General features: G+C 33.9%; 1 protein-coding gene and 1 pseudogene across 2 annotated transcripts; one reads left to right on the top strand and one right to left on the bottom strand.

Annotated features, from left to right (window-relative positions):
• The first annotated feature begins 3,917 nt into the window (after nt 1-3,917).
• On the top strand, nt 3,918-9,397 carry LOC107868609 (annotated as a pseudogene).
• Nucleotides 9,398-14,331: 4,934 nt separating this feature from the next.
• On the bottom strand, nt 14,332-18,371 carry LOC107867200 (agamous-like MADS-box protein AGL104). Of its 2 annotated transcripts, none has more exons than XM_016713335.2 (10): nt 17,963-18,371; nt 17,522-17,575; nt 17,319-17,334; nt 17,136-17,197; nt 16,937-17,026; nt 16,718-16,817; nt 16,302-16,358; nt 16,037-16,194; nt 15,205-15,401; nt 14,332-14,595 (listed from the first exon to the last, which is right to left on the bottom strand). In XM_016713335.2, exons 1-10 carry the CDS (start codon nt 18,145-18,147, stop codon nt 14,501-14,503), a joined length of 1,014 nt encoding a protein of 337 aa, XP_016568821.1. In that variant the 5' UTR covers nt 18,148-18,371; the 3' UTR covers nt 14,332-14,500. The 2 variants fall into 2 exon arrangements, with proteins under 2 accessions (XP_016568821.1, XP_016568820.1); XM_016713334.2 differs by having other exon boundaries at nt 16,937-17,029; nt 17,963-18,370.
• Between the last annotated feature and the right edge of the window lie 621 nt (nt 18,372-18,992).

The following is an 18,992-nucleotide window of genomic DNA, read 5'->3' as shown; positions in this document are numbered from 1 at the left end:
TGATTGAACGAGATGAAAAGAAATTGGTATTTTTCTGAATTTTCCAACGAAAAACTCGCCGGAAAAACTCCTTTTGAAACAATTTTCAAATCAGATCCGGCGACTACCATTATGTCGAATCCAGCCGGAACCAATCCCTCCCGTCGCCGGGAAACGGCGAACCACCAATGCCGGCGTCGCTCCGCCCTTCCAAATCTACCCCTCGGCGCTGCTCCGACCTCCCCTCTCCCCTCTCCCTGCAGGCGTCGTTGATCTCTCTCTTTCCCTCCCGTCACGGGAAACCCAAAAGCCAGCGCCGCCGACCCTTTTTCTCCCCTTTCCCGTCACCAATCAGCGACTCCCCTCTCCTCTTTTCTGTCGCCGACCTTCCCCTCCCCTTCTCCATCTCCCAACAACCAAACGACCCACCTCTCCGGCCAATCTCCTTACCGGAATGGTTCCGCAACTACTATTCCTATACAGAAAATATTACGCACTTATGCATTTTCCTTTTAACTATTTTTTTAATTTGTATTTTACTGATGAATATACATGATGGCCTTGTATTAGTTTTATTTTATTATTTTATTATTATTTTTATTTATTCATTTACTATTAGTTTTATTTTGCTGACTTAGTCTTGCAATATAGTTGAAGTTGTACTTAACTAGGTGTGTATACATTAACTTCTTAGTGTGACCAAATAAGTTAAAATTTTAAAATTCAGAATTTATGAGTTCGTAGTTAATTTGTATGTGTGTATTTCCACTTTCATTACCTATTGAAATTGAAGTTAAGAGAAACAATATTTTCAACTAGAAAGAATAAATTAATTACTATTATCATTTATAAGACCTAGTAAATATTTATTAAATTAATGTATTACTTTAAGTAAAATTTTGTTCAATTTTATTGTTAAAGTTAAATAGTATTTTCTAATAAATAAAAATTATTACGAGTTTACAAAAAATAACTGAATGTTTTAATGTTAGATAAATTTTAGGTATGTTTTAAAAATATTCGTTTCAATTAAGAATGCGGCATACGCATCTTTCTGAGACATTTAAAATCCAAGGATGCAATAATGCACCTTGGTAAATATTTTTCAAAAAAAATAAAATTATTTTCATCGATTTATTTAATATCAAAGGTGTAGATAAACATTTTCGGTATAATAAAATGAGCGTTTTTTGGGCCTACTAACATAATTTATCAAATAGTTTTAGTCAAGATAAGTCAATAAAAGCGACCGTGCTAGAGCCACGGGACTCGAGGGGTGCCTCACACCTTTTCCTCGGTCAACAGAATTCCTTACCCGATCTTTTGTTTTCGCAGACCAATAAAGAGTCATTTCCTTTTGATTAGGGATTCAAAAAAGGTGACTTGGAACACCATAACTCGATTTCAAGTGGCGACTCTATAATTTAATTAATCCCTATTCAATACCGTCACTTTAATTGAAAAAACTCTTCGACTCGATTCCTCGAGCGAAAAAGGAGTGTGACATCTCTGGCGGCTCTGCTGGGGATAATAAGAATTCGAGCTTTTTACATTGACTTATACTTGCTTTAATTATTGTTGATATTGTGTTTATTGGCCTTATGTGCTACTTTTTGCCCATTTACTGCTTTGATATTGTTGAACTGTATTTATAAACTATCTTCTCTTGCGCACCCCCTCTGAGTCTTTGAAATATGATAAAAGGAATGCAGCGTATGCATCCTAACTTTCTTTTTGAGCTAGCCGGAGTGTTAAGACACCTGGTGAAGGATTATAGTCATACATGTTAGGTGGGGTTCGGATCGACAACGAAGGCGGTGTTGCCCTGCTACCAACCAAGTTGTCCCTCCCCGGCTTGAGTGTCCGTTCGGGTAATCCAGTCTAGACACCTATCCCTATTAGGCTTAAACTTAGAAGAACTAAAAACTCAGAATCTGGTTATCCCTATTAGGTGCCGCTTTAGTTGCATCATATGCATTTGACTTAGCGGGACTCGGCACAGGGGACGGGTCTGTCTAGCACAAGTGATCTACTTTAAAAAGACCAACATGTGCATCCTACGTGCTCTTTGATATTTATTTGGAAGACTATTTAAATTGTTGACCGGCTTTTAGGCAACTTTAAAATGTAAGAGATTAAATTATCCTCAAATTTAGTGAATTATTTTCAAAGAAAAATTTATTTTAATAGAAAGAAATTTTTTTAAATATATAGTAACATAGTTTTATGATCTTTATGAACTACGAGGGTTTGATTCTCACTCTTTAGTGGGATATGTAGGAAGTCCTTCCCAGGATACGACCCTATCTTTTGAAAAATCATTCATAGATTTATTGAAAATATTTTGAAAATATGACTACTTTCAAAATTATTTTTCTAATTCTCAAGTCCAAATTTTATATATATCTTAATAGCCCTGAATCTTTAGGGATCATGAGACTAAGGTTTTACAAAAAAATATATCAATAGCCCGGAATCTTTAGGGATCATGAGGCTAAGTTCTTACAAAATAAATAAAAATATATAAATCTTAACAACCCTGAATCTTTAAGGATCATGAGGCTAAGTTTTTATAAAAAATATATATATAAATCTTAACAGCCCTGAACCTTTAGGGGTCTTGAGGCTGAATTTTGTACGACATATACTTCAAGAACTACGCATACCTGATTCTCATTTTATTGAGATACGTAGGCAGTCCTTTATGGATTCGGTGATTTTAATGAAAAATATATATTTGTGTTTCTTTCTAAACAAATAAAGAAGAGAGTTTTTGATTTATATATAAAATAATTAATTTATTTTCAAAAATAAAATGTGTTTTATATTATTAATGAATTCAAAAAATAAAAATATTTCTCATTTCTCACATTAAATGGAAAATGTGTTTCTTCATATTTACAGCTTTCTGAACTACGAAAGATCTGATTCATGTCTTGGCATGATATGTAGGCAATCCTCCAAAGGGTTCGATCATAACTTTTGAAAAAAAAATGCCTAGAAAAGTCGGGATGAAACACAAAGCCTTCCATGATAGGTTGAAAAATGCATATAGAAGCATGACATATAACGTGACATTATAATGTGTTAAATATATAATACTCACCTGTTTGCTACTTGATCACAGAAATATAAAGTAATTGGTGGTTGGTTTGTGGTTTAAACTGGCATCACATCCATATAATACCATATACAAGGGTAAAAGAAGAATGACCCGCAGAGAGGGTATAGGGTCTGACAGTGAAGAAGAGCAGAATCAGTTGATTTCTTAGGAAGTAGCATCAATGGAAGAAATAAAGTCATTGAAACAACAGATGGTGGAGATGTACCAAGCTTGGTTGAATGGACAAGCCCCGCCTTCTTCAATCCCTGGACTTTCGACTTCGAATGATCCAAATTCCGACCCAACTCAAACTAGTGATCCATTTTACCCACCAGTATTTGGCCCATTTGCTAATATGACTGGAGTTGTTGGTATTCTACCATGCACCCACCGAATCCGTCTGTCGTAAATAACCCGCTTTTTACATCTATAGCGCCAGCTACTGTGGGTACTCAACCAACAGTACCGAAGAATACGGGTAAATCGTCATGATATGTTGTATCCTCCTGAAATGACTTTCAAATTCCAAAATCCACATTATCATGCTCATCAACACGATACTCCTATCGTGGTTGAGAAGATTGTTAAGAATGAGGAACAGGAAGAGATGGCTAGAAAAGTTCGAAGCCTAGAGCAGAGCATGAGAAATATGCAAGGATTAGGTGGACCAAAAAGTGTTTCATACAAGGATTTATGTATGTTTACTGATGTCCATTTGCCGATAGGGTTCAAAATGTCAAAATTTGACAAATATGAAGGACACGACGATCCTGTAGCTCATTTGAAAAAGTTTTGCAATCAATTAAGGGGAACAAGAGGAAAAGAAGAATTATTAATGGCTTACTTTGGAGAAAGCCTTACAAGGATAGCTTCTGAAGGGTTCATTGACCAAGAAATTTTCCGTTGGCACGTGTGGGATGACATGGCTCGAGATTTCATTCAACAATTTTAATATAACATTGAGATAGTGCCAGATCGCACTACACTTGCCAACATGAGAAAAAAGATGACTGAAAGTTTCCTTTAAGTCTATCATTAAAATTAAAACTGATTCAAAAAAATCAGCAAATGCTGTGGATTTGTCGAAAGAAAAGCCTGCAGAAGCGGAGGTGGTGATAGTAAAACCCGAATCATCGAATGCTCCTTTGGTGATGGGGAAAGAGATTTCAGAAAATATTGGGTTAAGTCAAATAAAGCCAAAACTCATTATTCCCGAAAGATCCAAAAAGCCTCTTTTAATCATAAAAGGAGCTCCCACAGATCCTATTGTTATTAAACCAGTGTCACAGCTGCCTATGGTTGATACCAAGACAGTTCCTTGGAATTATGATCGCGTTGTAGTGATGCATAAGGGGAAAGAAGTGACTGAAGCTGTAGATGAAGTAGGGGGATTAACTCGATCTGGAAGATGTTATGCTCCAGTAAAGTTAAGGAAGAATAAACAAGGAGGTGAAGAACGAATGACAGTTAAGAAGCCTGTCACTGATGAAGAAGCTAAAGAATTCTTACAGAAAATAAAATTGCCAAAATATTCTGTTATAGAACAGTTGAAGAAGACACCAGCACAGATTTCTTTGTTGTCTTTATTGATACATTCAAAGTATGTGTTACCAGTGAGATTAGAGTGAATCAGCTGGAAAAAGTTGTTGAAAGGATCCTTGAAGCAAATAAAATTACTTTCTCAGACGATGAATTGCCTATAGAAGGTACTGAGCATAACAAAGGTCTATACATTTCTGTGAAATGTGAGAACTTCGTCGTCACTCTAGTGTTAATTGATGGAGGATTAGGCGCTAACATTTGTCCTATGTCAACTTTGCAAAAATTGAATGTTAATGTGGAGAGAATCCGACCTAACAATGTGTGCGTCAAAGGTTTTGACGGATCAAAAACTGATACCATTAGTGAAATAGAACTCATATTGACAATCAAGCCTGTGGATTTTGCTATGGATTTCCAAGTGCTGAACAATGATGCTTCATATAATATGTTATTGGGAAGACCATGGATTCATAGGGCTAAAGAAGTCGCATCAACGTTGCATCAAATGGTCAAATTCGAATGTGACAGGCAAGATATAGTTGTTCATGGTGAAGGAGACTTATCCATGTATAAAGACTACTCTGTTTCTTCCATCGAAGCAAATACTGCCAATTATTTAATTCATCAAGCTTCTGAGGTAGTGGCTGTTGAACATATCCTCGAAGGAAATCTCATCGCAAGACCACAATTGTCCTCTGCATTTGTTGTGGTAGTAAATGAAATGTTGAAGCATGGTTTCGAACCAGGAAAAGATCTAGGGATGTTTTTGCAAGGCATAGTTCATCTGGTAAACCTCTATGAGAACTTTGGTACTTTTGATTTGGGATACGAGCCTACTGCTGAAGATATAAAGAAGGCTAAAATGCGTAAGAAAAAGTCATGGCCACTTATCAAGCCGATACTGCTACTTCACGAGTCTTTTATCAAATTCAGTGATGTCGGGTCCTCCAAGATGGTACAGAGTTGAAGGACATTTTTCAGAATATGTTCATTGAAGTTGATATGATTGAAATTAGGGAAGGTACCAGCAATACAGATATGCAGTTTGTCGGCCTTGATGTCCTGCTTAATAATTGGGAGGCCACTCCTCTCCCTATTATGAAGGGATCTTAGTAGTTTATTTGTTTTTCTTACAATCTTAGTAGCTTGTTTTTCTTTCTGTAATTTGAATAATTTTAGGATTGTAATTGAGACCTTTACCTTGGTATTTTAGGTTAAAACTCTTTCTAGCTTTGTTTTTAATAAAGTGCAGTCTCCCTTTGTTTTATTTTGAGTCTGATATTTATTTATTTATTCTTCTATTATACTGTTCTTTCTATGCCGATTCTAATGATATGACATGCATGAAGAATTGTCAACCAGATTTAAAAACCCAATCTAATTATGAAATAATGAATAAAGAAGTTGAATACGATGAAGGAGAAGCATTTGAGGATATAAGCAAGGATTTCAAACAATTTGAGAATAAGACAAATCCCAATTTGGAAGAAACTGAGGCGATTAATTTAGGAGATCATAAAAATATTAGGGTGACTAAAATAAGTGTACATGTTCAATCACAACAAAAGAAAGTTATAATTGAAGCTTTGCATGAGTATAAGACATCTTCACGTGGTCTTATGATGATATGCCCGGTTTGAGCACTGATTTGGTAGTTCACAAGTTGCCAATTGATCCTTCTTTTCCTCCTGTCAAGCAAAAGCTAAGAAAGCTCAAAACTGACATGAGTGTAAAAATTAAAGAGGAAATCACGAAGCAACTTGAGGCTAAAGTCATTCGAGTGGCCCAATATCCTACTTGATTGGCAAATATTGTCCCTGTTCCAAAGAAGGACGACAAAATTCGGATGTGTTTTGATTATCGTGATCTAAATAAGGCGAGTCCAAAAGATAATTTTTCACTTCCCAATACCCATATTTTGTTGGACAATTGCGCCAAACATGATCTTGCGTCTTTTGTGGATTGTTATGCAGGATATCGCCGGATTATTATGGATCTAGAAGATGTAGAAAAGACATCATTTATTACGCCATGGGGGACATATTGTTATCGAGTGATGCCTTTTGGACTAAAGAATACTGGGGCAACTTACATGAGGGCAATGACCACAATGTTTCATGACATGATGCACAAAGAGATTGAAGTTTATGTGGACGACGCGATCATTAAGTCGAGAGAGCAATTTGATCATGTCAAAGATTTGAGAAAATTCTTTGAAAGGCTTCGGAGGTATGATCTCAAACTTGACCTATCAAAATGTGTATTTGGAGTTCCATCGGAAAAACTCTTGGGGTTTATAGTCAGTCGACGCGGCATTGAGTTAGATCCTTCAAAAATAAAAGCTATTCAAGATTTACCTCCACTAAAGAACAAAACGGAGGTGATGAGTTTACTTGGAAGGTTGAATTATATCAGTAGATTCATTGCTCAGCTTACGACAACCTGCGAGCCAATATTCAAGTTGTGGAAGAAGAATGTTAAAATTGAATGGACTGAAGAATGTCAAGAGGTATTTGACAGAATTAAGAGACACTTGTCGAATCCGCCTATTTTGGTTCCTCCAGAGCCAGGCAGACCCTTGATATTGTACATGTCTATTTTAGACAATTCCTTTGGTTGTGTATTGGGTCAACATGATGTCACGGTCAGAAAAGAACAAGCCATCTACTACCTCAGCAAAAAGTTTACCACTTATGAGGCTAAGTACACTCTTCTTGAGAAGACGTGCTGCGCCTTAACTTGGGTAACCCAAAAGCTGAAACATTACTTGTCATCTTATACTACTTACCTCATCTCTCGTATGGATCCTTGAAAGTACATTTTTCAGAAGCCTATGCCCACAGGCAGACTCGTAAAATGACAGATGTTGCTCACAGAGTTTGATATTATTTATGTGACACGAACTGCAATGAAAGCTCAAGCCTTGGCGGATCATTTGGCTGAAAATTCTATTGATGAGGAGTATGAGCCATTGAAGACTTATTTTCCAGATGAAGAGGTATTGTATGTTGATGAAGTTATTTCTAATGATTGTCATTCAGGTTGGAAGTTGTTCTTTGATGGAGCTGCTAATGTAAAAGAAGTGGGGATAGAAGCGGTTCTCATTTCTGAATCAGGACAATATTATCCTATAACAGCCCAACTTCGATTCTACTGTACCAATAATATAGCAGAATATGAAGCTTGTATTCTGGGATAGAGATTAGCCATTGACATGGGAATCCAAGAACTGTTGGTATTAGGAGATTCAGATTTATTAGTCCACCAAATCCAATGAGATTGGGAGACTTGTGATTTGAAACTCCTACCATATAGAGGTTGTTTGCAAGATCTTTGTCGACGATTCGTATCAATAAAGTTCAAACACATTCCTAGAGCTCATAATGAGATGAGATTGTTGATGCTTTGGCGACCTTATCTTCGATGCTTCAACATCCCGATAAAATTTATATTGATCCTTTGCATATACAGATTTATGATCAACATGCATATTGTAATATGGTTGAGGAATAACTTGATGGGGAGCCGTGGTTCCATGATATCAAAGAATATATTCAGATTGGAAAATATCATGTACATGCTGATGGTAATCAAAAGAGAACTATTCGACGTTTGTCTAGTGGATTTTTCTTAAGTGGAGGAATCTTATATAAGAGGACTCCTGATTTGGGACTTTTGAGGTGTGTAGATGCTAAAGAAGCTTTAAAAATCATGACTGAAGTACATTCTGGGATTTGTGGACGACAAATGAGTGGGTATGTTTTGGCAAAGAAAATACTCCGAGCAGGTTATTATTGTCTCACCATGGAGCGAGATTCCATCAATTTCGTTCGTAAATGTCATGAATGCCAGACACAGAGACTTGATACATTCCCTTCCATCTGAGTTACATACAATGACTGCTCCATGGCCTTTTGTAGCTTGGGAAATGGATGTAATTGGACCAATTGAACCAAAAGCTTTGAATAGACATAGGTTCATCTTGGTAGCCATTGATTATTTCACGAAATGGGTGGAAGCAACGACTTTCAAGTCAGTGACCAAAAAAGTAGTGGTTGATTTTATTCACTCCAACATCATTTGTCGGTTCGGCATTCCAAAGATAATTATCACAGATAATGCTGCGAATCTCAATAGCCATCTGATGCAAGAAGCGTGCCAACAATTTAAAATTATGCATCGAAATTCAACTCCTTATCGTCCAAAGGCGAATAGAGCTGTAGAAGCTGCCAACAAGAACTTAAAGAAAATACTCCGTAAGATGGTGCAGGGTTCTCGACAATGGCATAAAAAGTTACCTTTTGCTTTGTTGGGATATCGTACTACAGTTCGGATTTCAATTGGTGCAACTCCTTACTTGTTAGTGTATGGAATTGAAGCAGTTATACCTGCAGAGATTGAGATTCCATCTCTTCGAGTTGTTATGGAAGCTGAAATTGATGAAAACTAATGGGTCAAGACTCGTTTGGAGTAATTAAGCTTGATTGATGAAAAAATATTGGTGTTAGTATGTCATGGACAACTATACCAGAAGAGATGGCATGAGCATATAATAAAAAGGTACGTCTCAGATATTTTGAAGTTGGTCAATTGGTACTAAGACGCATTCTACCTCATCAGATTGAAACCAAAGGCAAATTTTCTCCTAATTGGCATGAGCCATTCATGGTGAAGAAAGTGTTACCTAATGGCGCGTTATATCTGACTGATATAGAAGGCAAAATGGAGGGAATACCTGTCAATGTTGATGCAGTTAAAAGATATTATGTATGATATTCATGTACAATTATGTTATGTATGTTTTGTACTTACATTTTTAAAGATTGAAATGATGAAGACATTTTGTTCTACTATCCGAATAATATATCAACCTTTGCGTACCCCTTTTAGCTTTTATTTTTCTTTGCACCCCTCTTTTGGAATCAAATTAAAGTAAAAAAAAAAGAGTTGGAAAAAAAAAGAAAGTTGAAAAAAAAAGAAGAGAAATATCAATCAAAAATCCAAATTCAAGCAAAAGAAATGGCCTGAACTACGTTTGACCTGATTCTTGCTGTGACAAGATACGTAGGCAACCCTACTCTGGGGTTCGGTCCAACCAAAAAAAAATTCAAGTTACCCAGAATGAAATAAAACTGGGGCAAAAGTTTATTTCCTTAAAAGAGTCGATTCCAAAAGTTGTATGTTTTACCCAATGATATGTAAATTTTGAGCCTCATGCCGACCTTTCTTTCTAACCCAGTTCAAAAATCAAGTTACAACCAAAGAAAGACCTTCAGATCAATCTTTGAGAATATCAATGCTAAACATGTTATGGGTACATAATATTTCATATTTTTGGGTGTTATTTTCTAAAAAAAAAAATGAAAAAATGAAAATGAGAGTGTCTTATTGGTGAAAACCCTTTCAGTCACCATAAGACGACTGTGAGCTGAGACAGAAATGAAAAGGAGATAGGCTCGTTGGCAAAAACCCATTGACGTGTCACTAGCCGAAGAAAAGTTGTTATCAAGAAGGAACAAGTTCAAGATTGGCTTAATTTCAAGCTCAATAAGTGGACAAAAGTTGTAATGATTGGTGTGGGTAGATCTGGTTGTTTGATTCAAAATGCATGTCATACTCACCAGAATCGGTTTCCACATTCAGATAAGTTTTCTCTTTGTTTTGAAAAAAAAAATGCCTACTGTCTTTTCTTTTTATTTTATTTTAATTTTTAATTTTTGTGTCCTTGTCATCAAACGGAAATTTTTTGTTGTCTTTTGAGTCAAATTCACTATGGGTCGAGTGAGAAAGGACTCCAAACTCGCTACCAACTCCTTTAAGGGTACAAAGCAACACAAAAGGTCGATACACAGAGACAACGTTTCAAAGTAAAAGTAAGATACTCAAGATGATTGTGATTTGACCATTTTAAACTCGTGAAAATCTAAGGGATGTATTGGAAGCTAAACTCAGAAGCATCATACAACAGAAATATGATTTGAGTTGAGGATCTCAGTAGTCAGAATTTTGAGTCAGAAGGATAACAATTCAATGAATATTATCATGGATTAGAAAAGAGTTGAGCATGGCAAGTGCGAGAGCGACCACTTCAAAATTCAAATGCCACAAACCAACCACCACATGTTTTAAAAAAACTCACAGTTTTTCTTTGTTTGGAACAGAGATGAAATAATTGTTTTCAGATAAAGGATGCGATTTCACACTTCTCTCAATGCAAGAAGCATGGTTGCAACATACGATACTGGATCTCGATCATGGTAAAATTTATTCTTTGCGAGGTATTTTAAGACCCAGTAACACGTAAATTTTTCCAGTACAAACTGGGGCAAAAATTTTATGTGTATTGTATGGAATTTATTTTTTTGCTCAGGACCCTCCTGAAGAATGGAAATTTATTTTTTGCTCAGGACTCTCCTGAAGAATGAGAATTTACTTTTTACTCAGGACCCTCCTGAAGAATGGCATGTTATTTTTCTATTTCACCTTTTATTTTGAGTTTAGGAACATATTTGAAAATCAGAAATTGGAAGTCCAGGAGCCCGCCTAAAGAACAGGGTGAAGAAAAAGTAAGTCCAAGAGCCTGCCTGAAGAACAGGGTAAAGAAATTGTAAGTCCAGGAGCCCACCTGAAGAACAAGGTGAAGAAGTAACAAATCAGGAGCCCGTCTGAAAAACAGGGTGAAGAGAAAAAAAGCAAGTCAGGAGCCCGCCTGAAGAATAGGGTGGATTTTCAAATTCAAGTCGCGAAGGCTTGAATCAAGATTCTAGAGATTGCAATTTTTACTTGTATTTTTCATTTTTTATTTTTATTAGTCAGTTTAATGTAAAATTCAGAAGTCGTTAACCGGAAACTCGACGGAATCTCATTCGACTTTTAACTCTTTCTCTCTCCATTTTACTTTTGAACTACTCGTGACCTGATTCCCTTATAACCCGGGATAGGTAGGATGTCCAAAAACCAGGACTCGGTCATATTTTTACTTTTATTTTTATTTTTATTTTTACCTTTCAACTAATTGGAGGGTCAAAACTCATATCTTGTCTACTTCTTTGTATGAAAACTCTTCGAGATTTCACACAAAGAGGGGCAAAAATGTAGACACGTGATTTTTGATCCTCCCTAAATTTTAACTTGTTTGTCGATATTAAATATTTTATATTTATATATTTAATCATATATTATTTTGATTTATATTTTTTATTTTTATTTTAATAAATTTTTAGTTAAAAATTAAATAACTAAATAAAGTTAATTTTTAGATATTTTGTTTATTCTAATTTTAAAAATAATATAAAAATATATTATTTATTCTAAATTTTAACCAATAAATTAGTAGTTTTAATACTATTTTGTTATATTTATTTTTGTCTATTTATAAATTGTTATTAAGTTTTGATTAAAATAAATTAATTATTATTATATTTATTGTTATTATCATTATTTTTATTTATTTATTATTATTATCATATTTATTTATTATTATTATTTTCTTCAATTCAAAATATATATATATATATATATATATTTTTTTTTTTAAATTCAAAAATTTTTTTTATTAAAAAATACTCCCCCCCTATTTCCCCCCCCCCCCAACAATTTCCTATTTAAAGGACTCTTCACCCAACTACGTACATTCTCATCATTAGATCATCAAAAATAGTAAAAAAAAAAAAATTAAAAAAAATATCAGATAAACAAAAGAGAGAAAGGAGAAAAAGTTGAGTTTGAAGATTTCATTCGAGAAAGTTGAATTTGAACTCCATTCGAGTTTCGGTGACAATTTATTGCAGGTTCTATTTAATCACATATTATTTATTTTATAAATTTTGTTATGAAAAAGCATGAATGAAAATGTTTGAATGATTTCAATGCATTGTATACCCTGTATATTTGATTTTATGAACCTTTAATTATCACATGTTATGCTATTAAGTTATCAAACAATTATATATTAGTTCAATAAGCATGCAGTAAGAGAAATGACTATAGCAATATACACTAAAATATGAATGTATGTATTCATTAGTATAATTACAAATATACACAGTTTCTCTATTATATTACTGATAGCCATACATAGACAAAATATAAAATACGGAGAATAGAAAAAACCAGTAAACAACGATAAGAAAATAGAGAACAAATTCGATGATTGAACGAGATGAAAAGAAATTGGTATTTTTTTGAATTTTCCAACGAAAAACTCGCCGGAAAAACTCCTTTTGAAACAATTTTCAAACCAGATCCGGCGACTACCATTACGCCGAATCTAGCCGGAACCAATCCCTCCCGTCGCCGAAAAACGGTGAACAACCAATGCCGGCGTCGCTCCCTCTTCCAGATCTACCCGTCGGCGCTGCTCCGACCTCCCCTCTTCCCTCTCCCCACAGGCGTCCTTGATCTCTCTCTCCCCCTCCTATCACCGGAACCCCAAAATCCAGCGCCGCCGACCCTTTTTCTCTCCTTTCCCGTCACCAATCAGCGACTCCCCTCTCCTCTTTTCCGTCGCCGACCTTCCCCTCCCCTTCTCCATCTCCCAACGACCAAACGACCCACCTCTCCGGTCAATCTCCTTGCCGGAATCGTTCCGCAACTACTATTCCTATATAGAAAATATTACGTACTTACGCATTTTCCTTTTAACTATTTTCTTAATTTGTATTTTACTGATGAATATAAATGATGGACTTGTATTAGTTTTATTCTATTATTTTATTATTATTTTTATTTATTCATTTACTATTAGTTTTGTTTTGCTGACTTAGTCTTGCAACATGGTTGAAGTTGTACTTAACTAGGTGTATATACATTAACTTCTTAGTGTGATCAAATAAGTTAAAATTTTAAAATTCAGAATTTGTGAGTTCGTAGTTAATTTGCATGTGTGTATTTCCACTTTCATTACCTATTGAAATTGAAGTTAAGAGAAACAATATTTTCAACTAGAAAGAATAAATTAATTACTATTATCATTTATAAGACCTAATAAATATTTATTAAATTAATGTATTACTTTAAGTAAAATTTTGTTCAATTTTATTGTTAAAGTTAAATAGTATTTTCTAATAAATAAAAATTATTACGAGTTTACAAAAAATAACTGAATGTTTTAATGTTAGATAAATTTTAGGTATGTTTTAAAAATATTCGTTTCAATTAAGAATGCGGCATACGCATCTTTCTGAGACATTTAAAATTCAAGGATGCAATAATTCACCTTGATAAATATTTTTCAAAAAAAATAAAAAAAATTATTTTCATCGATTTATTTAATATCAAAGATGTAGATAAACATTTTCGGTATATAAAATGAGCGTTTTTTGGGCCTACTAACATAATTTATCAAATAGTTTTAGTCAAGATAAGTCAATAAAAGCGACCGTGCTAGAACCACGGGACTCGAGGGGTGCCTCACACCTTCCCCTCGGTCAACAGAATTCCTTACCCTGTCTTCTGTTTTCGCAGATCAATAAAGAGTCATTTCCTTTTGATTAGGGATTCAAAAAAGATGACTTGGAACACCATAACTCGATTTCAAGTGGCGACTCTATAATTTAATTAATCCCTATTCAATACCGTCATTTTAATTGGAAAAACCCTTCGACTCGATTCCTCGAGCGAAAAAGGGGTGTGACACTGCCTATTTTATTGATTTAGCTCATAGAAACTCAAAGACATTTTAAGCAAGCTCAATAGAGTTGATTCGGCAATAACACTATATTTATTGATGAGTTCCACTTAATATCGATTTGTGGAACAACTTATCGTTACGTGCTAATAAACTTTCTAATTATATAGTATTTCAAAATATTAAGGATATCAAAAGGCAACAGAGAGAACAAAATCTAAATATAACACAACATTAATATATAATCCTCAAAGGTGCTCTTGGTTCACAGGAGTGAGTTGAGACAAGAAGAGTTCAAGGAGTGCTCTTTCTCTGGGTTGTGACACTGGAAATGGATCGTCCCCTGTCACAATTGAAACAATTTAGATGTATAATTATATTCTTAAAACTTAATAAAAAAGAGAAATCAAACGATGGATAAATTTTGTAGCTAAATAAGAAAATTTATTAGTTTGATGTTACTCAACAATGATTAACATTAACATTAACTAGTATAATATCGTGTAAACACCGAAAACACCGAATATGTAAGTGGACAGATGGAACCAAGCTACCAAATTCCTTAAAACAAATATATCATTAACACTAATTGACTAGTATAATTTCGTGTAAACACCGGTTTTATAAGTTGGATAGATGAAACCTAGCTACCAAATTCTTTAAAACAAATATATCATTAACAATGATCAACTAGTATAATTTCATGTAAACACTGAATATAATTTCGTGTAAACACCGAATATGTAAGTGGACAGATGGAACCTAGCTACCAAATTCTTTTAAAAAAAATATAACAAAATTTATAAATCCAGGAGTAGATTCTTAAAGAAGTACCATTTCGATTTGAATTTATATTGAATCGAGACCTTTTGTGTTTAAGGGGATATATAACTCAACATGTATGATATTTTTTTTTTTGTTCAAGAATATATATAGACCAAAAGATATTGACCTGTTGGATATAAGGGCGGCCATGGAGCATTATTGACATCAATTATGCCATCGAATGATGTTGGACGTGGCTGATCATTTTGATCAAATCGACTAGTTGGACTCAGATGATTTGATACTGCTGGGACATTGGCAGTGTGAAGTTGTTGATTCAAAGGTGGTGCTAACATGTTGTCCATGCGTTGATCAGCTTCATCTCTGCGCACAACAAATTTGTTACTCATTAACTCGACTAATTCAGATTCGCCTCTGTATCGATCTTTTCTCCCTTCTCACTTTTTCAGGACTCGAAACAAACCGAGACCTTTGATGATTAAATATAGAAAAATCATATATCCATCCACCAAACCTTTTCATGGTCATCAACTATGGATTTATCTTGCTTCTTTGGAGGTAATTGATGTCTATTATTCTTTTATGCGTAGACAAAAATAAGACGAACATATGAACGGCAAGTACTACATGTGGTAGTTTTAGTAGAACACTCAAAACATTTTTTCATGACAATTTAAGAGAATTAAGAAATCAATTTCCTTTCTTGTTTTTGTTGATTGCAAATCGAGTATTTTAGTTGATGTGGAACAAAATTGTGCAGTAACATTTAGGGTCGTTTGAACTTATGCCATGTCCTTCGTAACAATTAACAAGTAGTTTATATTTTCGTATAGTAATATTCCACAAGTAAAACTTCACTTTTTGAAGAACTTCTGCTCCACTAGACATGAGTTCAATTACTAAAGGATAAAAATTAAAAACCAATTTATTTGAAGGACATAACATGCAATTTTATTTTATGTGGCATTTAAAAAGAATTACCACTTAGAGAAAAGTACCTGAAGGGAAGAAGGCCATTGGAATCAAGAAAATTGAGAATTTGGACGTGAGGATCTCTCTGTGAGTGTGGGACCCAATCCATGAATGTACTATTTGCAATTGAATCACTTGTTGCCACGTTATTCACTATGCTCACATTCTGTGCTGGATAATCCATCTAAATTTTACCTCACAAAAAGATTAAACCACAAAATTCACTTCGGTTCAAACGTGTCAAAATTACTTGTAATTTAACATTAGAAAGTTTCAAAGAATTAAACTTACCTGTGGCTGTGTAGTGGTTTGTGGTTGGGGAGAGTTATAATTTTCCTCCAATACTTGCTGCATCGTCTCATCAAAAGTATAGCATGAGTTCAAATTAATTATGGCTTATAATTAAGCAAATTAATTAAGTACAGATAATCATGATCATTGTATCAACAGTTTCATCCATCGTCCCAATTTATGTGACATTATTTAATTGAACACATTTTTTAAACAAAGCAAGAAAGATTTTTTAAACCTATGGGTAGAATGAGACTCTTTAGTATAGAAAACTTATATTTTTTTCCTATGAGATTTACTAAAAGTAAAATATGTCTTTTAGTATAGAAAACTTAGATTTTTTTCCTACGAGATATACTAAAAGTAAAATATGTCACATAGATTAAAACGAAAGAGTAATAAACTTGATAACTTACTTTGCGAGCTTGGACTTGTTTAAGTGTTTCTTGGAGTACTTCTTCCCTATATTGTGCCTCACATACTGTGGTAATTTCGCAAAAATCGTCTTCATACATTCTGTAAAATGGTTGACATGATATATAATTTACATTTGCAATTAATTCTTTACATGTCGATCTAAAAGTTTTACACCATCAGCATATATAACTTAAAAAAATTTACGGCAAGCGATTTACCTTAGTCGTCTTTCCGTGTCTTGTAGTTGAGTCTTGTATCTAATAATTTCTTGTTGAAATTCCTCTATGTGGGAATCAACGCTCGCTGGGCTACTTCATATTTAAGAAGGAAAATTATCATTTAAATACTATAAGCTATTTAAAAATGCATTAATTTCATAGTAAAATTGTTATAGATGTCATGAAGGCTAATTGAAACCTTGGTGCATGATAAGTTCGATCCGCTTCACATTTTATTTTAGCAATAGCCCTTTGGAGATGCTGCAAATTAAATATTCATACAAGAAAAGAAAAAGAAAAATGAAAATTTAATTAGTTCAATTAAAGGGAAAAAAGGGGGTAGAAAAGAAGAAAAAAACAAACAAAAACCAACAAAGTGTACCTCTTGGTTGTGTAGCCTTTACAACAGAAAGCATGTACAAACAAGGATCGAAACAAACAAAGATAAAAAAGCAAAACACATCAATATGAGCTCAAGAAAAAAAAATGAAAATAAACTAAATTAATTTTATATGTATAAGCAACTAGTTAGAAGTGATGATACAAACTTAAAGAGGTTTTCAAATATGGCATAGTAAAATTTACCTTCCTCGATCATGCTCCGGGAGATTCACATAACGTGCCATAATATCTTCAATGCTGTTACAAAAATCAAAACCCCAATTATACAAATAAATAATTTGATCTATAAAATAAAAATAAAAATAAAAATTGGGGGATATTAGGTTATTAGCCATTAGACTTCCGTGGTTCAATCCTTCTTCGAGCCTCGAGCTTTAGTGCATCGAACTATTTTTTTTAGCAGATAGGAAATAGGGAGGGGATTGCACATAGAAAATCGAATCATCACCAATAAAATAAAAATTCAGATAACCATCTAATTGAACTATAAAGATTTCTCAACAAATAATTTGATCAAATGTAGAAATTGATAGAGAATTTTAGGTTATAATACCTTTTATTTCCAGAGAAAGTACTAACTCGACCAGAAGGAGAGAATTGATAGAGAATTTGAGGTTATAATACCTTTTATTTCCAGAGAAAGTACTGACTCGACCAGAAGGAGAGAACATGATGAGAGCAACATCAACATCACAAAGTACAGATAGTTCATAAGCTTTCTTGATAAGTCCATTCCTTCTTTTGGAGAAAGTGACTTGCCTATTTGTTGTATTCTCTATTTTCTTGATTTGAAGCTTTACTCTCCCCATCACTTAAAATTCCTATTATCCTAGACACCCCTTTTTGGTTATAAAGATACTAAATATAGAATAAGTTGCATATGTCTCACTCAAGATATTTGGTACCAAACACTCACATATTTTATGTAGAAAAAAAAGAAGAAAATACTAGTCTCCAATAAATATAGAAAAATGGAAGAAGAGGGTAAGAGGGGTGGTGGGGGTTGGGAGGAATTAAGTAATGAAAGGAAATAAAGAGGAAGATGAAAGGTAGAAAGGGAGGAAAATGAACAACTGGATTTGGAGTCATTAGGCCAAGATGACGCCATAAAACTTGGCAGTAGTAATAAGAGAGATATATAAATGGCGGTCTATTTTAATTTTCTGTTTCTCTATCGGCGCCTGTTGTAACAAAGAGCTTCTTCACCTATCTATGTGATCTTGTATAATTTGTAACAAGGTAAAGCAATTTTATTTTACTTAAAAAGTTCTTTGGGGAATAGCATTGAGGCAGTTAGTGTAGGAGATTTGGGATTTAAACTATGGATGACGAATAATCAAGTGGGTTGGGAGCCAAATAAAATTGAACTTCGAGAAGTTGTAAACAAGCTAAAGTCACCTAGGGTTATTCTGCGGTAAATATATACTGAATAAATGCTGATTTTTTAGAATTGATTTAATAGAAATAAACTATTGTCACATGGTTCAATGAAAGGAATATGAAAATTTCAACAATAAGATAATTGGTTGTAGTTATACAAAATAAAATAAAGTTTGAGAAAGATTATGTACGAGAGACTTTATTTTTAGCTCAAAAATAGAGAGGTTAATTTTAAAAGATTTTCAATTTAAATAAAAATAAGTCAAAGTAATCT

Source organism: Capsicum annuum, chromosome 4 (genome assembly GCF_002878395.1).
Source record: "Capsicum annuum cultivar UCD-10X-F1 chromosome 4, UCD10Xv1.1, whole genome shotgun sequence".
In the NCBI taxonomy this organism is placed as follows: Eukaryota; Viridiplantae; Streptophyta; class Magnoliopsida; order Solanales; family Solanaceae; genus Capsicum; species Capsicum annuum.
The sequence above is the reverse complement of the archived record's forward strand: the minus strand, read 5'-3'. Positions and strand labels throughout refer to the sequence as shown.